Raw genomic sequence first — 16,958 nt, 5'->3', positions numbered from 1 at the left:
AAGTCTGGTGGGATGCGTGGTTGACACTGCTGCATTTCGCTTATTCTAAGTAGGATCCTATCTATGGCATTTCTGTACCCAGTAATGTGTCAGTTCTTTCTGGGGGCTCCAGACTTCTGAAACTCTAAATCCTTGGTCACCGAATGGCCCATTTTAGGGACTTGGACTGGCTCGCTATGTGTAACCTGCCTGGCGTGAAATAACCAGGATAAATAATTTTTTAGAAAACTGTAAGGCAAGGTGGATGTTTTTCTTTAATTAAACTCCAAAAAGATTTGCTTCCAAATGTATACCTTCCCTTCCAGCTTAGGGCCTCCGGCTGCTCACAAAAAACAATATGCAACATATTGGTCTAAATACAGTTAATGCAGTCCCTGTTGAGAAGGATCGGCTATGTCCGTTGCTCTGGACTCCTGGGATTGAACATGGTTTATGGGGGCTTCTCCTGGTCGTCAGCAAGTTTCTGCGCACCTAGATATCATTCCACAATACACGGTTTAAAATATGACAGCAGACCTGGCTCTTTGTTGCAGGAGCCTTTGAAGGGAGACAGATCTGCAGGTGCCCCTAAACAAGACCCTCTACTCCTCCCCGTGTGCCAGTCTTGTGATAAGTGAGGTTTCCCCCCCCCCGCAAAGTGCCAATCTGTCCCTTGCTTGAAAGGCCAAAGCATCCGTAAAACAGAGGCGGTCAGAAAGATGGGTCACCGAAGCCCACCTCCTGTTGCACTTCTTTGAGCTCCTGGAGGAGATCCTCGTTGGCCAGGCCCAGCTGTAAAGATAAGGGAGACACTTTAAAACAGAGGTCCTCAACCCGGTGCCCATGGGCACTGGCTGACATTTTCCCTGGCACTCACCAAGTGTTGGCACAAACCTTAATGGCGTATTTGTACGACTGTTCTGCCTCCAGCTGCCTCCCGCCCTGTAAAAGAGCAATCCACAATAAAAGTGACTTGACCAGATAAACATTGGAACTGTAAGATTCAGAAAAGGCTCGATTATCTATATTTTTAAGCTTAAAAGTGCTGTAAAAAGGGTTCATTTTTTGTAGAAAAGGAGAGCAGCTTGCTGAGGAGACAGTCAGATTTCTGCCTTGACTGAGTTGAGTCGACCACTGATCATTTTGGAATCCAACCCTGACTGAGAGCAGTTTAACACAGACAAGAGAACTGGGGAGAAGTTGGCAAGGACAAGTGATTAGTTAGAGAATCCAATTTGGGCCAAGGAAAGGGGACAGCTAAGTGAATAGCTATTCACTTAGCTATTCTTAAGCTAAGTGAATAGTTTAAGAAACATCAACATGCTACTGCAAATGAAGCAAACCGTGGAAGCAAAGGGGAACAGGAACGGGGTACTCACGGCCATGCAGACGAGAGCCAGGTAGGCCCAGACTTCAGCGTTGTTGTTGTTCAAGGCGTTGGCCTCAGAAAGGGCATCCTCAGCCTCCACCATCTCTTTGAGCTTGAGGGAGAAGGAGAAATAAAATGAGCAAATCAGTGAACTCCGGCAAAGGTTTTCATAGCCCGCTGGGAGGCCCAGCTTCCTAAAGTGTTGGCATGCTAATTAACTCAGCAACGGTACACAACCTGATTACAGAGCTAATAACAGTTTATTTAAGAATTAATATACTTGATAGGAAAGGCGAGAGAGAGATAAGTCCCTAACTACATCTCTAGCTGAGAAAGAAGGTAAGACTGTGGCACTCAGGGAAGTCAATAACAAGCCTTGCCTTATAATGGCTCCACCCACTTTCCAAATAGCTCAACCACCACTACAGGCACCCGTGGGCTCCGGTTTGGGGAACTCTGTTGTAGACCGATATAGTTAGAACAGCAACTCTCTAGCCCTGGCCTGGATAGCCTAAGCAAGCCTGGTCCCATCAGATTTTGGAAAATAAACAGGGCCGAACTGGCTATTTGGATAGGAGACCTCCAGCATTGATGTGGTAATCCTCCAAAGAGTCAGGGGTCATGATGCAAGCAATGGCCAAACCACCCACCTGGCTGCCAGAGAAGCCTCAGATCTCCTGGCTACTCTACACACACCACACAATAAATAAATATCTAGCGTCTTAACAACTTTTCTGTCCCAGTCCACTGGGATTTCAGAGCAGTTGCCCATTGCAAGTGAATGTCAAACCCACCTCTATGGACACAACCCAGGGGAAGGACCCATCAGGGCTGCTTTGCATCCGGACCGGCTTACCCTGTAGCAGGCGATTCCCACTCCAAGCCAGGTCAGGCAAGTTGGGGATTTCTTACTTGCCAGCAAGAAGATGTTCTTTGCCTTGCTGCACTGCAGAAAGAGCAACAAAGCCACAATTTTCTGTGTGCTTAGTGTGAGTGGAGAGAAGGAGAGGCTAACAAGGGATGCAGGTGAATGTCTCCGATTGCCAGAAAAGACACGAAGGTCTAGTCTAGTCCCCTAACCTGTTTCCCACGGCTTCCGTACGTATGCCCGTGACAAGCTTAAAAGTGGGCCAGTGAACCATAGAGAGACGTTCATGCACTGCCCTGAGGGGGACAAAAATGCCCACAGGAGAAAGGGAGAGGCCTCTGCTGCCCCACCTCCTTCCTTTCGAGATAGATGCAGCCCAGGCGCAGGTAGACAAAATGCATTTCGGCCGCGTCGTTGACGAAACTGATGGTCCGCTCGTAGCAATCCTTGGCTTCGCCAAACTTCTTGGTCAGGTAGTAGAGGTGCCCTTTCTGGGCCCAAACGTCTGGGTTCTGTGCGAATCACGAGGGCAGAGGGGATGGGGTGAGATGAGGGTCTCAAGGATTCGCCTAGCAGGGAAGCTAAACTATCTTTCCAAGCCCCCTTCCTCATCCTGCAAGGGAAACGGATGAGGATACTTGCCAAGTAGTCGATCTGGACGGCCTGTTCGAGACAGCCCTCGGCCTGGTCGTACTCCTTCTTCAGCAGGTAGGTCTGGGCCAGCGCCAGGTAATACTCACAGCTGGGGCCGCCTTGTGGGCTGACCAGCTCGTGCGCCAATGCCCTGTGGACAAACTGACAAACAGAGCCCCATCTTGTGTTCATGGTAGCTCGCTGGGCGGGAGGGAGAGAGAAGGGCTGGGCCCAAGACCCTCAGGAGACTTCCCGGCTCACCTGGAGGGCGTTCACATCAAGCAAGAAGCGGATCGTCTCCCTGAAGATGGAGATGGTGGGCGTGGGCAGAGGGGGCGGGCCAGTGTCCAAGTCCGAGATGACAAACATTGGCATCTTGGCAGGGTCTGAAACGAAGCGAAAGATCTCTGGGCCCAGAGACATACAACAGAGCATTGCTGGCCAAGCTGGAAGCACGCAGTGGTGCCATGCCTCCTTCCATGGCCAGCCTGTCAGCTGGGACGGCGGGATCCAGAGCACCTGGTCTGGCGTTTCTGCTCTGGCATTCGAGAGCCTTTGGGCTTCTTCCCCCAACTCTAAGGGGAGAGCGGGCAACTGGAAATGCACCGGGGAGTGGCACAACACTTTCTGGACCCACCGATGTCCAACAGAACATGTTCGCTTAGCCCGCTCCCCCCTTCCTCCATTCACATCCTCCATCCTTGGCAACTCTCCCGTCCACACCTCTCAAAGAAGGCACCCGGAGCTTGCTGGGAGCGACCGAAAGCCGCTTGGAGATCTTGGGCACGGCCCCCTCCTCTTCCTGCTTGCGGACGGTGACGGTCGGCTCCATGGACTCCGAGCGGAGCCTTGAAGGGATGTCTGGGGTGTCTTCGAAAACTTAATCCAGAAAGAAACCAGCGTGAACGTCAGCTCAGCGAGAAAAAGACACTAAAGACTTACGCAGGCCAGATCTCTTAGGGTGCGGGAGCCAGGATCACAGCACCTCCGCCTGGTCTGAGTTCGATTTTCAGCAAGCCAAATAAAGACCCAGGATCTTGGGAAAATAGGAAGAAATCGACATCATTGGGAGTAAAGGGGCCGGACGCTGCTTGTAAGTTTCCCCCTACAGAAATGGCGGGTTCTTTTTCAAAATGTTTCCTACAAGGGGAGGGGGAAGAAACCGAGAAGACAAGTGACCTGCAACAACCTCCTGGGACTGGTCTATGTTTGCCGACCTCTCTCCCGGAATGACAATTCCTTTCCAGAGTACAGAGGTCAGTCCCACAGGAGAAAGTGGCTGTTCTGGAGGGTGGACCCCTTAGCATTGCACCCCAATGAGGGTCCTGTCCCCCCAAGACTCCATCCCCAAATCTCCAGGGATGTCAAAACTTTGAGTCGGGAACGCGACACTCGTCTCCAATGCATTTTGCTTGCATTGGATTTCACGGGTCTTGCAGAAAACGGGAGACTTTTCTGGTTACGCGGCTGCCGTTTTGCCGGCGTTCGCCATGTTCTCGACTTACTCAGCTCTTCCTTGGAAAAGGCGACGGACTGTATGGGCGGGCCGGTAGAGGCGGAGGGCCGGTGAAGCCGCCCTCCACTTTCCATGACCTCTGACGAGAGTTTCTCCTTGGCCACCTGAGCCTTCAGGAGTTTGGTCGCCTTCCGGAAAGCCATCTCCACCCGGATATCGTTCTCCTGGATATCATAGAACAAGCCTGCAGAGAGAACCCACATTTAGGGCCATAGCTGAGTGCAGAACGTGTTTCCAGAAGCCTCTGGCACACGAGTGTGGCACAGGACATGAATAAGACCGTGGAATCGCTATGCAAGTTTAGACTAGCTGGAATGCTGCATATGTCCTGACTACCATGACTGTGTTGGTTTCCCCTTAATCGGAAACTCTGTCTTCTCATGTCTGCAATCTAACCCAGGCTTCCCCTGTCCTCCCCCTTCCATCCAATATGGAGCATTCCTGTTACAGCTGTTATGGCTAGGAGGAGGAAGGAGGAAGAATTCAACCAAGGGAACTCTTGGGCGAACACCTTTGCTCAAGAGAGATCTTCTTTTGGTGCAAGGAGATCTCCTTTCGCGTGAGAGCAATGGGAGAGAGGCTCAAGACAGCCGAAGCAAACCCAATTGGCCCCGTACCTAAAATCGTCCAGGCCAGGATGCTGTTGGGCTCCAAGCAGGTGGCGTCCTCAAAGAAGACTTCTGCGTCTTCATAACGTTCGAGCATCACAGCCAGGATGCCGCACATCAGCAAGCTCAGAAAGGCAACACAAAAGCAGCACATCTGGGTGTGGGCTTCCCAACAAGACTGTGCAATCTCTTTTTGTCCCGATGACCCCTCGGTACCTGGGCAGGTGGTTGTGATTGAGGGCCAAGGCCTCCCGGAAGCACTCCTGGGCTTTGAGGTTCTCCTCCATCAGTAGGCAGAAGGCTCCGTAGTCGAGCCAGCTCTGGATGTCCTGCCGGTTACGGGACAGTCTCTGGACATGGAGAGATACCGGGAGAAGGGTTAGGGCTGAAGGGCTTGGAGCGGAAGGGCAGAAGTTTTTGAAATGGTCCACATATGTTGGATAATGCACCTGCAATGTGCTTTTGCCGCTGAATTTTCTTGTGCATTATCCAGTGTGTGCGAACAGGAATAAACTGAGGAGAGTGGAATTGATCACAAGGTGTCTTCTCTACCAATAATTGTTCTGATTTTAGGGAGGATTCTGGGGACAGTGGGACCATCAGTGAGGGGGTCTGTGGCTCAATGATAGAGCAACTTGCTTGGGAAGCAGAGGGTCCCAGGTTCAATCCCGGGCACCTCCATTTAAAAGATCTGGCAGGAGGTGATGTGAAACCCTGGAGAGTCACTGCTAGTTTGAGGAAATTCTGACACTTCGATGGCCATGTAATCGGAGCATTTTAATGGGGCACACCAATTCAAATACCTCCCCTCTCCCGAATCCTGTCTTTTTTAGTAGTGAAACTCTGGCCAACCCCAAAAGAGTATCGTCCCCTCCCCTTCCCATGACTTTGGCAACTGAGCCCTGGAACAAAATTTTGTGTGACTCCTTCCAAATCTTCTTGTGTCTTGCAGGTGGCCCCATTAGCAAAGAAGAGCGGAAAAGGTGGAAGAGGCCCGTCCTTTCACCTCCTGGTAGTAAGTCAAGGCCAGGGTGTAGTCCCCGTTGGTCTGGGCTTCGCGAGCAAACAGCCGGAGATGCTCGGAGGTGTTGTAGGTGGGGGGAGGAGGGCTGGGCCGCTGCTGGGTCAGGACCTGCCCAAGAAATACATTTTTTTAACGGACAAGAATCACAGCGAGCGCGAAAGACAGTTTCAAAGCGTAACCATATCTGCCTGCTGTCAAACAGCTAGAAGCAAATCCTGTAGCCCCTTAGAGACAGTCAAAGCTCGCTTACAAGCACCGACCTCAGAAGGCCTCACACCAAAAGAATTTTCGAATTACGAACTTTTTTAGGGTCATCCAAGGAAGGGCGCTTTGCCCCTCGAGATAATCAATACCCAAACCATGTGCATTCTAGACTCCCCTGTGTCTCCCCCAGCCATGTAATAGCATCATGGTCAACTCTCTCATCCAAGTTTCTACCCCAAACCAGCAAGGGATAGCCGTGAGACACGAGAGCTTCTCTTCCCCTCCCTTCCACACCTGATTCAAGGCCACGTGCATCTGGTCCACCAGGTACACGTACAGCTCGCTCAGGAAGGCCTGCAGCTGGTCCAGGTTCTCAAAGGCCATTGTCTTCAAGTACTTCTCTCTTACGATCTTCACCACGGCATGCTGTCAGGGAGGCGAGAGCAGCACAGAGGACTGGGCTGGTGGCTCACCTGTCCTGGGGTCATATTACGTGTGTGCCCCCCTGGAAGGCCTGAAGGGACCACCTATGACCGCAAAGGGAGACCCACCCTTGCTCAAAACATCATGGTGGATTTCAGCCATGGATGGGAGAACCGGGACCTGGGGCTCTGCGCCAGTACCTTGAGTTGCTCCTTGAAAGCGAAATATTTCCCTGAGCTGTTGAGCTCGTAGTTGAGCTGGCATTTCTGGTCCTCCAGGTTCTCATTGTTGACCACGAGGCCTTCGGCCAGCTGCCTCCCAAAGAGCTCGTGGTACTCCTCCAGGATGGTCTCGGCAATGCTGATAACCTGAGAGTGGTAGTCTTCGACGGCCTTAAAGACCAAAAGAGCACACAGAGGGCAATATGCCTGGACCCTCCCTGGAACCAACTGTCCCCAATTCTGGTGAAGGAGGTAGCAGGACGGATGTCTATCGTCTCTGCAACTACCCAGAGGAACCCAGAGAGATGGAGGCATAACAAAAACTCCCAGGAGGCAGAGACAGGGCTTGGTGTGACATTGCAAGGCAAAGCCACCCAAATAAACGCTACACCAGAGCAGAAATTGTGCCTCTTTTTGCCTATCTTATGCTGCCACACAATGGGCTTGCTGTGGAAACTTTGCTGTGGTGGGATTTGGGGCTTTCCACCCACCTCAAGAGCGCATTGCCCCTTCTGCCCCATACCTTCTTTGCTCCTGTGGTCTTTCGGGGCAGCTGAGGGCGCGGAGGGATAATCTCTTGCACCCTGCATGACGAAGACAAATAAAAAGAGCTCCTCATTAGAGGGGAGCTGAACGGCTCTCTGCTCGAACAACGAACGGCCTGCAGCCCTCGTCACACTACAAACAAACGCTGGCTTTTGGGCCCCTTTTAATTGTCGGAACGTGGCTGGTCAAGGGTGCAGGGAAGTCACTGCTAAGGGCTTTCCCCTCAATCTCGTTTTTAAAGGCTGTTAAGAGATCCACCGCTTCGTTGAAATCCTGGCTGAACCAAAACATTTGGGGCCCACTGCACCTCATGCACCAGCTGGGCCTCAATTCTGCAAGCCAGAGGGGTCACCACTGCACAGGCCCTGCCTGATCCAACCGTCCCTCCCAAGAGCTCCTGCTAGCCTCAAACAACGTGGCATGTCGCTTGGCCCTCCCCGAAGCTTCCCCCGTGCTCACCGGATGGCAAGTTCTTCTGGCAAGCGCTTGGGCACCAGGGCTTTGTGCAGGGCGAATTCCAGCACCAGGAACGTCCCGGCATCCACGTATTGCTGCAGCGGACGAAGAAAGGGATGCATTTCAGTGGCCTTTGGGCCTCTGGCTTTGCGTGTGAGGATGCTGGGGCCTGGGCTCATTGCCAAACAAAGGAGAAACGAAACAGAGGATGCCCTGCAAGCCCTCCCCTTGCAATCCTTTTGCTGCTGGGAAAATGGAGCTGCGAGACAGATGCATCCCGCACGGAAATTCACACCTAGCTTTCCTGCGACACGAAGGCCTGAGGGTCGGAAGTCTCCGATCACTCCCCAAAACTGTTCGGGAGCATCTTTACCTGCCCTTCCACATTCTGACACATCGACGTGGCCGCTTCGACTGTGATCTCAGAGCCCTGCGTCTTCACGATATTGGACATCTGGAGGGGGCAGAGAACGAAACCGTTCTGCTCAGCCGAGACCACCACCATGTCATCACCCCCCCTCCCCCGAACGACTTGCTAGGGGAGATCACCAAAGAAGGTGATAAAAGCCCAGATAGCGCAGACAGAAATCCTTCCCTCCGGCAGGGCTTTTGTTCTCCAACTACAAAGCCTCTCTCTTTCCCAAGAGGAGACAGAACAGTAATCTGTGTGTTTCCATCCAAAACTGCATAAATAAACGGATCAACCCTGTAACGGGTTGACCCCTGGAAAGTATTGCTGGGTAGTTCCCCCCTCCGGTTTGGTCACTATCCAGGGCGGCATGGTCTCTCCTACACAGGGAGAAGACCCAGGTGGATCGGGAGCACTTGTACCCCCCTGTCCCCAAGCAGTTACTTCCCCCAAGGGGACTTCTGCGGTTCGCCCCCAGCCTGACCTTTCTCACGACCATCTCCCGAGCCGGTTTCTCTTCCTTCATGTTCTTCCCCGGGACTTTGATGTGGGGTGCCGCCGTCCCAAACCTGTTGCTTGCCAAGTGGTGTCCATCGCGGAAGAGGCTGGCGGTGCATTTTGTCTGGAAGGAGGGCGACAGATGAGGAATCACAGCAACGGAGGCCAGGCGGATAACCAACGCGAAAATGGCAAACGTGGCCACTTGTGATGCATTGCTCTGCGTGTTTCCCCATCCCACCCCCGGGGAGACCCACCTGGCAGCTTATGGATAAGCGCGCACAGCATGCGTTCCTACCTACCCTTTCAAACACATCGCTTTCGTAGTAGGGCATGACCCGGAAAGCGCCCCGGATGGCCGTCACCCCCGGGTACAGCAAAGGCACCATGTTGACGTAAGCCACGCCGTGGAAAGAAATAGACTCTTCCTCTCCTCCTCCTCCTCCTCCTCCTCCTCCTCCACCGCCACCACCTCCCTAGGACAGGTGGGTAGATTTAAATGTCGAATTCCTTCCCTTTCCCAAGTCCTAAAACCCCCCCCATCCCTAGCAAAAACAAACAAATCTTGTCATAAGGGGGGCAGGGGACTTAGCATATCAAAGAAAAATTTTATCCCCACCCAATTCCTGCAAGGCACATTTCCCATGCATGAAAGGGATCCCTGGACTTCTTACCTTCTCCGCTTTGCCACCTTTCCCTTTGGTGGACGTGACCGCGGGCATTCTCGCGACTTCAACTGGCCAGTACCGGCATTCCGCGATTCGTTTCCGAAAGCTCAAGGAGGGAATGAATGGGAAGATGCTTTAGCCATTGATGATAGGCTGAGATCAGTCAACTTTCAGCCTCCAATGAGCAAGCTCCTAAAAGCCCATGTTGGTGGTAAAATTCTCCATTCCCAGTTCCCATGGTGGATTTCCTGCTTCTCCCTTGGGCTGAGTTATCTCATTTCCCCAAATCAGGGGATATTATGCTTTTTGAGCTTGCGGGTGCCTGTGGAGTTTTGACATAGTGGTAGTGGGCGCAGTCACAAAATGGCTGCCACTGGGGGAGGAGTCAGCCATATATTGTGGCTGCTTATTATCTTCAGTCACACGGTGAAGGGCCCTGTACTTTGGTGGCAATTTTTTTAAAGAGCTGCACAGCCCGTCAAATCTCCCCTGACCAATCAGAAGCCAATGAGAAGAGCAAAAGAATAAGCATCCACTTTCCAAAGATGTGGGCAGGCGCCACAACAAGGGACCCTGCCCCATGCTACAGATCCTCCCGACAAATGGCCTGTGTTTCCTCACCAGATCACAGCTCCGGGATCTAGGTAACAGCGCCTCTCCAAGTCCCACATGATCCTTTTCTTGACCGTTTCTCCCTGAATCCTGATCTCTCTGTCCTGCAAAAAAATAAAAAAGGGCCTCATGGTTCAGAGGGTCTCGAAATAAGAAAACCGTATAACATCTACAAAAAGACACCCCCCTACACACAAAAGGCCTCTCAATAAGCCAGCCGATTTTACTCAAGAGACTCATGGGAGAGGGCATCATTGTCATCTCTGGAGCTCCCCTATATCTGGCCAAATCACGGATTCTGGGGGGACGGGAAGAGCTGTGTCACTGTTCTTTGCCCATGGCCGGTTCAAGATTTGAAGCCTGGCTCCCCCAGTTACGAGCACTCCGGTTGCACAGATGTGGGGAAAGACCGTGCTCTGCTGCCGTGGCTAGCCCCTAGAGGAATCTGGGGGAAATGGGACAGCTGTGCAAGCTTGGTGCCTTGCACTGGCAAAGTTTCTGAAGTAGCATTCGGCTGGCAGGGGCTGAGAGAGACCGTCCTTCTCCGAGCCTCTGCCCATCAGACCAAGGTTGACCCACAGTCCGACTCTGCACAAGGTGGCCCTCTAGATCTGGGGGTTCCGAGCGACTCCCTCCCATCTCTGTCCTACGCACCTCTGGCCCAGTAAGCTCTCCGTCTTCCTCCTCGTAACTGCCCCCAGTAACAAAGCAGTCGGGGATGTTCTGAGCCGCTGTAGCTAAGATGTTGCTGACCGGCCACTTCTTGGGCCGGGGCACTGGCTCTCGTTCGCCGCCAATCTTCAGGGTCCCGTTCTTGAAGACGAAGGGGCATTCTTTCTAGAAAGAAGAAGATAGGGGGTTCCCCAGTGAAGCTTCACCTGACCCAGTTTTTCCTTCGTGGTAGGAAAAGGAACTGGGGAGGGGGTCACGATGGGGACAACAACAAAAAACCTGGAGGAAAGAGAGTCCAGGCCCTCCCAGATCTTTCGAGGGAGCTCCGTTTTGGAAGAGGTTGGGAGAAAACGACACGTGAGTTAGCCGAACTAGTCCGGGAGCTCCTCTCCGAATGTTCGTTCGCCCATCGATCTGCCCGGTTCGGTTATTTACCCCAGCTGGGGTAATCCTCCACAGCAGCAGCAGCTACCAAAGTTCTAGCGAAGAAGTACAGTCCAGCCCAGAAGAGCTGGTCGGTTTGAGAGAGGCAGTGTATAAACGAAGAAATGTAATTAAGAAACGGAGCTGGGCCACCCACCTCTCCCACTGCTGGCACTTGGAAGCCGACCATGTAGTTCTGCAGGGGTCCTGTGGGGACGAACAGCTCCGGGACCGCATAAGCGCCTTCTATCGTGACCCGGAGAAGGTTGCCTTCCGACAGCTGGTACGGAGACAGAAGACTCTCCTGGACAGACACCAACACGCTGATGACGCTCTGAAAGACAAAGGCCAGGGGCCAGCCTGAGATCCCGGTTGCTGGCAAAGGCATTCTGTAGGGCCCGTCCCAGGCCCCATAGGACCCAAATCAGGCTTTGCAGAATGGTAATTCACGGGGAAGGCAGGGAGAGAAAGACAAATTTGGGGGCCCATTAAATATATCTTGATTCTAGTTTATGCTTTCGTTGGATGCCGTCGGCTTAGTCACAGGCGGGTCAAAGTGCCAATCTAGAAAAGTTCATGTTGTCGTAAGAATGTCCCAACTTTTAAGGGCTACCGGGAGGGAAATTATCAGAGGGTGGGAATAGAGAGAAGGAACTGAGTTTTCCCCCCAGTCCAGGAGAAAAGTGTGTGTGTGTGTGTGGGGGGGGGTCTCAAAAAGCATGAGGTTTCTTGGATGCTGAAATCATGGGATGATGACTATACATGACTCAACCAGCTCACGTGAACCTAAGAACATCACAGACGCCATGTTGGATCAGGCCAATGGCCCATCAAATCCATCACTCTGGTGTCAGACAGTGGCCCAAGCTCAGGAGGCATCAGAAAGTCCTCCAGCAGGGCCAGAACTCCAGAATCCCCCCCACCAAGTTCTACATATGCTTTGGAAAGAACGGCTCCAAATGGACCGTTCATGTTTTGGTACCTTGGCATCCGGCCGGAGGGACTCCAAGGGAGAGCCAGGCATGGGGTAGAGGGGGAGCATGGTTTTAAAATCGCGTGATCCTGTGAAATAAAAAGGGGAGGGGAAAGTCAGGAGGAAGAGAGCCTGCTGGGTGGGAAACACCTGAACAACTGGCACATCCTTTTTTGGGGGGAAAGGCCCCATGGGGGTCAGATGGTCTCGAAATGAGAAAACTGAACAAAAAATGTCTGCAGAAAGAACCCACCCCTCAAAAAGACCTTCAAATCGGCCAGCCCCCAGTAGCCCCATTCAGGGGGCATGCTGTGCAAGGCGAGAGAGGAAGAAGGGGCCGACCCCAAAGGGCGCTCCCCGCCAACAACTCACCTTGAAGCAAAGGGAGCAGGTCCAACACAGCCTGGCCGAGGTTCACCGTCTTCTCCTCCTTCTGCTTCTTCTCCTTTGGCAGGACTTCGATGACTGTGACTGGGGACCCCCAGCAGAGGGAAGGATGAGGCTCGTCTCTCCCAGACCCATGCTCTCTGTAACCTTCTCCTTCCAGAAGGCAATCTCTTCTCCCCCACCCTCCTGCTCTGGTGGCAGTTCTTTGAGGAAAGCCCCCGAAACAGAAGGCCCTCTTACTCACATAACAACGGCTTGTGCGCCAGGTCATCCAGCACATGCGGCCCCTCGGGGTGGGTCTCGAAGACGGTGGAGAAGTTGTAAGTCACGCTGCCGTCTGGGGAGACGTCCACTTTCGGGGAGTCCCCGAGGACGAGGGCGTTGTACTCAACCCGCACAAAGGTCACCGGGGTGTCTCCTTTGACGCCTTTCTGTTGGACGGACCAGCGGACAATGGGCAGGAGCCCGTCTAAGGATGACAGCGCTGGGGCTCTCTGTGGGAGTCCTTTTTGAATAATTCTCTTGTTTTGTCTATGTCATTCGTAGGCCCCGGCATGGCAGGGGCTCATGGTAATTGTAGTCCATTGACATCTGGAGAGCCACAGTTCTGCTGGCCAGAACTGCGCCTTCTGTACAATGAATAAAAGCAAGCTCGATCCTTCAGAATCAGCAAAGACTTGCAGGAACCCAGGAACCTGCCTTGCCCTTGGTCCATCAAGGTCATTCAGAATTGTTTGCCAGCATCTGATTCTGTGAAGGCTTAAGGGGGTGGCAGGTTACAGTGGATGAGCGATAGGGTTGTGAGTGTCCTGCATAGTGCAGGGGGTTGGACTAGATGACCCAGGAGGTCCCTTCCAACTCTAGGATTCTATGATTCTATCTCTACAGACTCTTAGGCAGAGGTCTTTCCCAGCACCTCCTGTCAGGTCTTTTAACCGGAGACGCCGAGGATTGAACCTGGGACCTTCCTCATGCCAAACAGAGGCTCTACCAAAGAACTCTGTTCAGTTTCCATGGCTCATGGAGGGCCCTTAAAATCTGACCTTTTGGATCCAGAGTTTGCAAGAAAGCAGAAAGGTCTGCTGGATCGGAGGTCTGCTGGATCTGATCTCAAGCCTGTCTTGCCCCAGCACCCCAAGAGAATACTTACCAAATCATGTCCTTCCAATACTGTGACAGTCACCGGCTTAGCTAAACTCTGCACAGACTCCAGATGGGCACAGGATGGAGAAGACGCCATGAGCAGGAAACCTTGGTTAGCAGACAGAGGAAGCAACACTCCTGCAACCACAACAAAAGAGCGTGAGGGAAGATCCTGATTGCAGCCTGGGAAGTCTGCCCTGCTCATGACAGTGCCAGAGTCCGCATGGGCTGTGGGCTAATGTCACCTTTCACCAGTATCATGCCCGGATATGAATAAACCTTGCTTGTTTGTTGTCAGGTTCTCAGGTTTTCTACGCACAAAGTGGGCTGCAGAAATCAAGGGTGCAATTGCAAAGACATTTTCAACAGAGTAAGGCCTACAGGGGTGAATGGGAATCACTTGTGGGTAATTGTTAGGGTCGTGGGTACTCCATAGGGTTGTCTTTTTGTGTGTGGCTGCACCCTGCCACTAACTGGTACTCAAAGGTAGACTGCCTCTGGGCCTGGAGGCTCCATTATACCCCCTTCTCAATTTCTTATTTGAGAGGCAGGGCTAAACTATAATCTATCCATAGCATTTCTTGCTGCTCCCTTCGACTCAACTTGCTTTGCCTCTGGAGCAATCAGTAAAGCTAGATTGCTTCTAAGCTTGGAGGTTCTATTTACTGTATTATTTCTCCCATCTCCTCCAGCATAGCATATGCCATTCTCATGGCCTTAAAAGTGGGAGTTATAAATACAGCAAACTAATAACTGCCTGAGCTTCTCATCCACCCACAAAACAACTGGTACGCAAAGGTATACCTTGGAGTTTCCATTCAGACCCACCCTCCTCTCCTCCCACAGCAGTTGAGGACTGTCTGGGAGTAATGCTCTTCAGAGCTGGCCTGAGTGTTGTTGATTCTGCAGAGTTAGAGCCAGAAGGGACAACAGGGGTCATCTAGTCCAACCTCCTGCACCATGCACATCATTCACAGAGACTCCCCCCTTACTCCCCCAGTGGACTTTGCTCTATGTCCAGAGGAAGACAAAAACTCCTCCAGGATCCCTGGGCCAATCCAACCCGGAGGAAATCTCCTCCCTGACCCCCAAGTGGGGATGGATCAGCATCATCCTGAGCACCTAAGAAAGGGCCACAGAGCCGTGCATGGGGTCGCCCCTTCCTGTCCTCTCTTTCCGCATCTGCCTCTCCTCCACCCTAAATTCTGTCAAAGCCCTTTTTAAAAATCGTCTCTCAGCAACAACCCCGCAAGGTGGGCGAGGCAGGAGGAGGAGGAGGAGGGAGGGGATTTAGGGCCGAGGAGGAGACGGCGGCGGGATGGAGGAGCGGGACCGACTTGCCTACCTGCCCGCCAGCCGCGATAAGAGCCCAACGGCCGGCAACACCATTACCAGGGGAGTCCTTTAGTCGTCATAACGACCGCGTCTTTTATCCTCAGTTGTCATAGCGACAGCGTCCTCAGTCCTTTGGTTGCCAAGGCGACAGCGTCCTCCATCATCTAGCGAGAGAGCCATGAGTGTAGAGGACACTTCTGGTTCAGTTTAGTACAATGCGGGGCAACTATTGCTTTCTAAAAAATTTAGGCTCACTCCTGTGCTGGGGGTGGGGGATTAGGGAATGCTGGCTCTTGCGACACAAAGGCAGAGAGGTTTAAGGACAGAGAGGGAAGGAGGTCCTTTTTCAGCCTACGTGGTACTCCTCCAAGGATACCTCTCAAAGGGGAACCTGAAGTGTTGAGCATATTTCCAAGCTTTCTCCCCCTATGAGTGAATTTTGGCCGCTGGAGGGCAGGCACATTCCTTTGACTCCGCCCCCATCAAAAGCCCCCCCCCCCCCGCTATGGTTTTATTTTGTACCAACGAAGCGGCACAGAAAGTGAATAAATAAAAAGCACAATAAAAGATTTGGGTTGCTAAACTATTCTGATTTCCTGCCATGACAATCAATCTGCAGGCAACAGAGATCAGTTCCCCCGCAGAAAAATGGATTACAGTTGAACATCAAGGAGGCAGCATGTTGGAAATGTCAAGAAATAGAAGGAAGTTTTTATCAAAAGAAGTTGAGTTGTAAAAAGCAAAAAAAAAAATATTGTCAAAGAGCAACACGGAGAAACATGGAGAGATGCAGAATGTAACAATGTATGTTTCCTACAGAGGCCAGTGATGTATTAGGAAAATTGCCTGAGAAATTAGCAAAGATTTTGGAAGAGAAATTCACATATATGGTGACAGTGGCTAGAATAATTTCCCCAGCAAAATGGGGCTGTCCAAACTTAGAAGAATGGGGAATGAAACTGGCCCATTGGCAGGAATGGTGAAATTGACATGACATCTGAAAAGCACGTCAGTTTCGAAATTGAAGTGTGGAGAGATGGAGGGTTTATTATGAAAACAGGAGACACATTTACAATGAGATACAATTCAAAACAGTACCTAAATCTATAGCAAACGCATTGCAATGCAAAAGCAGAAAGACAAAATATAAATAAATATAGAGCTGGAATTTGAAAAACAGTTTTTTCAACTTCTATTTATAATTGTGAGATCTGTAATACCTTTCTTTTTCAGTTCTGATATATTAAGGATTATAGTCAATATATGCAGGAGTGATAAACTGTGATATTCAGTTTGTGTAGTTTTATCATGAAAAGTAGCAATATGGGGTAAATAAATGTGAATGTTTAGAAGTTAAAATGTCTGAAATAAGGACTACTGTAAAGGTGATCAGGGAGAGGATGTCAGAGAGGCAATTATATATCCTGCAATGTATAATATTGTTTACTATATAAACCTGTTTCTTTTTTTGTATCCCTTTTAGATTAGGTTTACTAAAATACAGCTCTAAGTCAGCTACAAAACCCATGCAGAGTGTAAAATGTTGAACAATAAAAACACTTATAAATCAATTTTATCCCTTTTACTTTTCTCTTTTCTTAAAATAAAAACATAAACATTTTGGGTACCATGCTGTTTACTACCCAAAGGAGTCTCAAAACAAAACAGTTGCCTCCCCTTCCTGCCCCCACACCAGTCACCCTGTTAAGTGAGCTCAGAGAGAACTGTCACTAGCCCAAGGTCACTCAGCTGGCTGCGTGCAGAAGAGCGGGGGAATCAAACCTGGCTCTCCAGATCAGAGGCAGCAGCTTTTAACCAAGTTGCCAAACTGGTTTTGGAAGACAACGCAACTAATTAGGAATTACACAACTTTACGGCTGGACCCACATTGTCAGGGGGGTTGTATGTGTCAGCAAAGTGGAGACAGACAAAACTGGTGTTCACTTCCAGTCTGGCCTTTGTGACTCCCATCTGACATAGATTCCGGATAT

The 16,958-nt window shown here is 51.3% G+C and overlaps 1 protein-coding gene across 4 annotated transcripts; it reads right to left on the bottom strand.

Annotated features, from left to right (window-relative positions):
• Positions 1–235: 235 nt before the first annotated feature.
• On the bottom strand, positions 236–16,931 carry CFAP70 (cilia and flagella associated protein 70). Of its 4 annotated transcripts, none has more exons than XM_077317017.1 (30): positions 16,855–16,931; positions 14,978–15,131; positions 13,640–13,770; positions 12,734–12,920; positions 12,475–12,573; positions 12,112–12,191; positions 11,287–11,463; positions 10,689–10,871; positions 10,044–10,138; positions 9,429–9,528; positions 9,057–9,230; positions 8,741–8,878; positions 8,221–8,301; positions 7,851–7,942; positions 7,369–7,429; positions 6,825–7,016; positions 6,496–6,627; positions 5,980–6,105; positions 5,190–5,323; positions 4,983–5,098; positions 4,355–4,549; positions 3,573–3,728; positions 3,111–3,235; positions 2,859–3,011; positions 2,567–2,728; positions 2,205–2,294; positions 1,359–1,460; positions 874–921; positions 718–771; positions 236–471 (listed from the first exon to the last, which is right to left on the bottom strand). In XM_077317017.1, the coding sequence occupies exons 3-30, from the start codon at positions 13,727–13,729 to the stop codon at positions 307–309; spliced, it is 3,507 nt and encodes a 1,168-aa protein (XP_077173132.1). In that variant the 5' UTR covers positions 13,730–13,770; positions 14,978–15,131; positions 16,855–16,931; the 3' UTR covers positions 236–306. The 4 variants fall into 4 exon arrangements, with proteins under 4 accessions (XP_077173132.1, XP_077173131.1, XP_077173134.1 ...); XM_077317016.1 differs by having other exon boundaries at positions 16,750–16,873; XM_077317019.1 differs by having other exon boundaries at positions 236–771; positions 16,750–16,873.
• Positions 16,932–16,958: the final 27 nt, after the last annotated feature.

The sequence above is a fragment of the Paroedura picta genome, chromosome 17 (assembly GCF_049243985.1).
Source record: "Paroedura picta isolate Pp20150507F chromosome 17, Ppicta_v3.0, whole genome shotgun sequence".
NCBI lineage: Eukaryota > Metazoa > Chordata > Lepidosauria > Squamata > Gekkonidae > Paroedura > Paroedura picta.
Note: the sequence above shows the minus strand (reverse complement) of the source record. Positions and strands in the feature narration are given on the sequence as shown.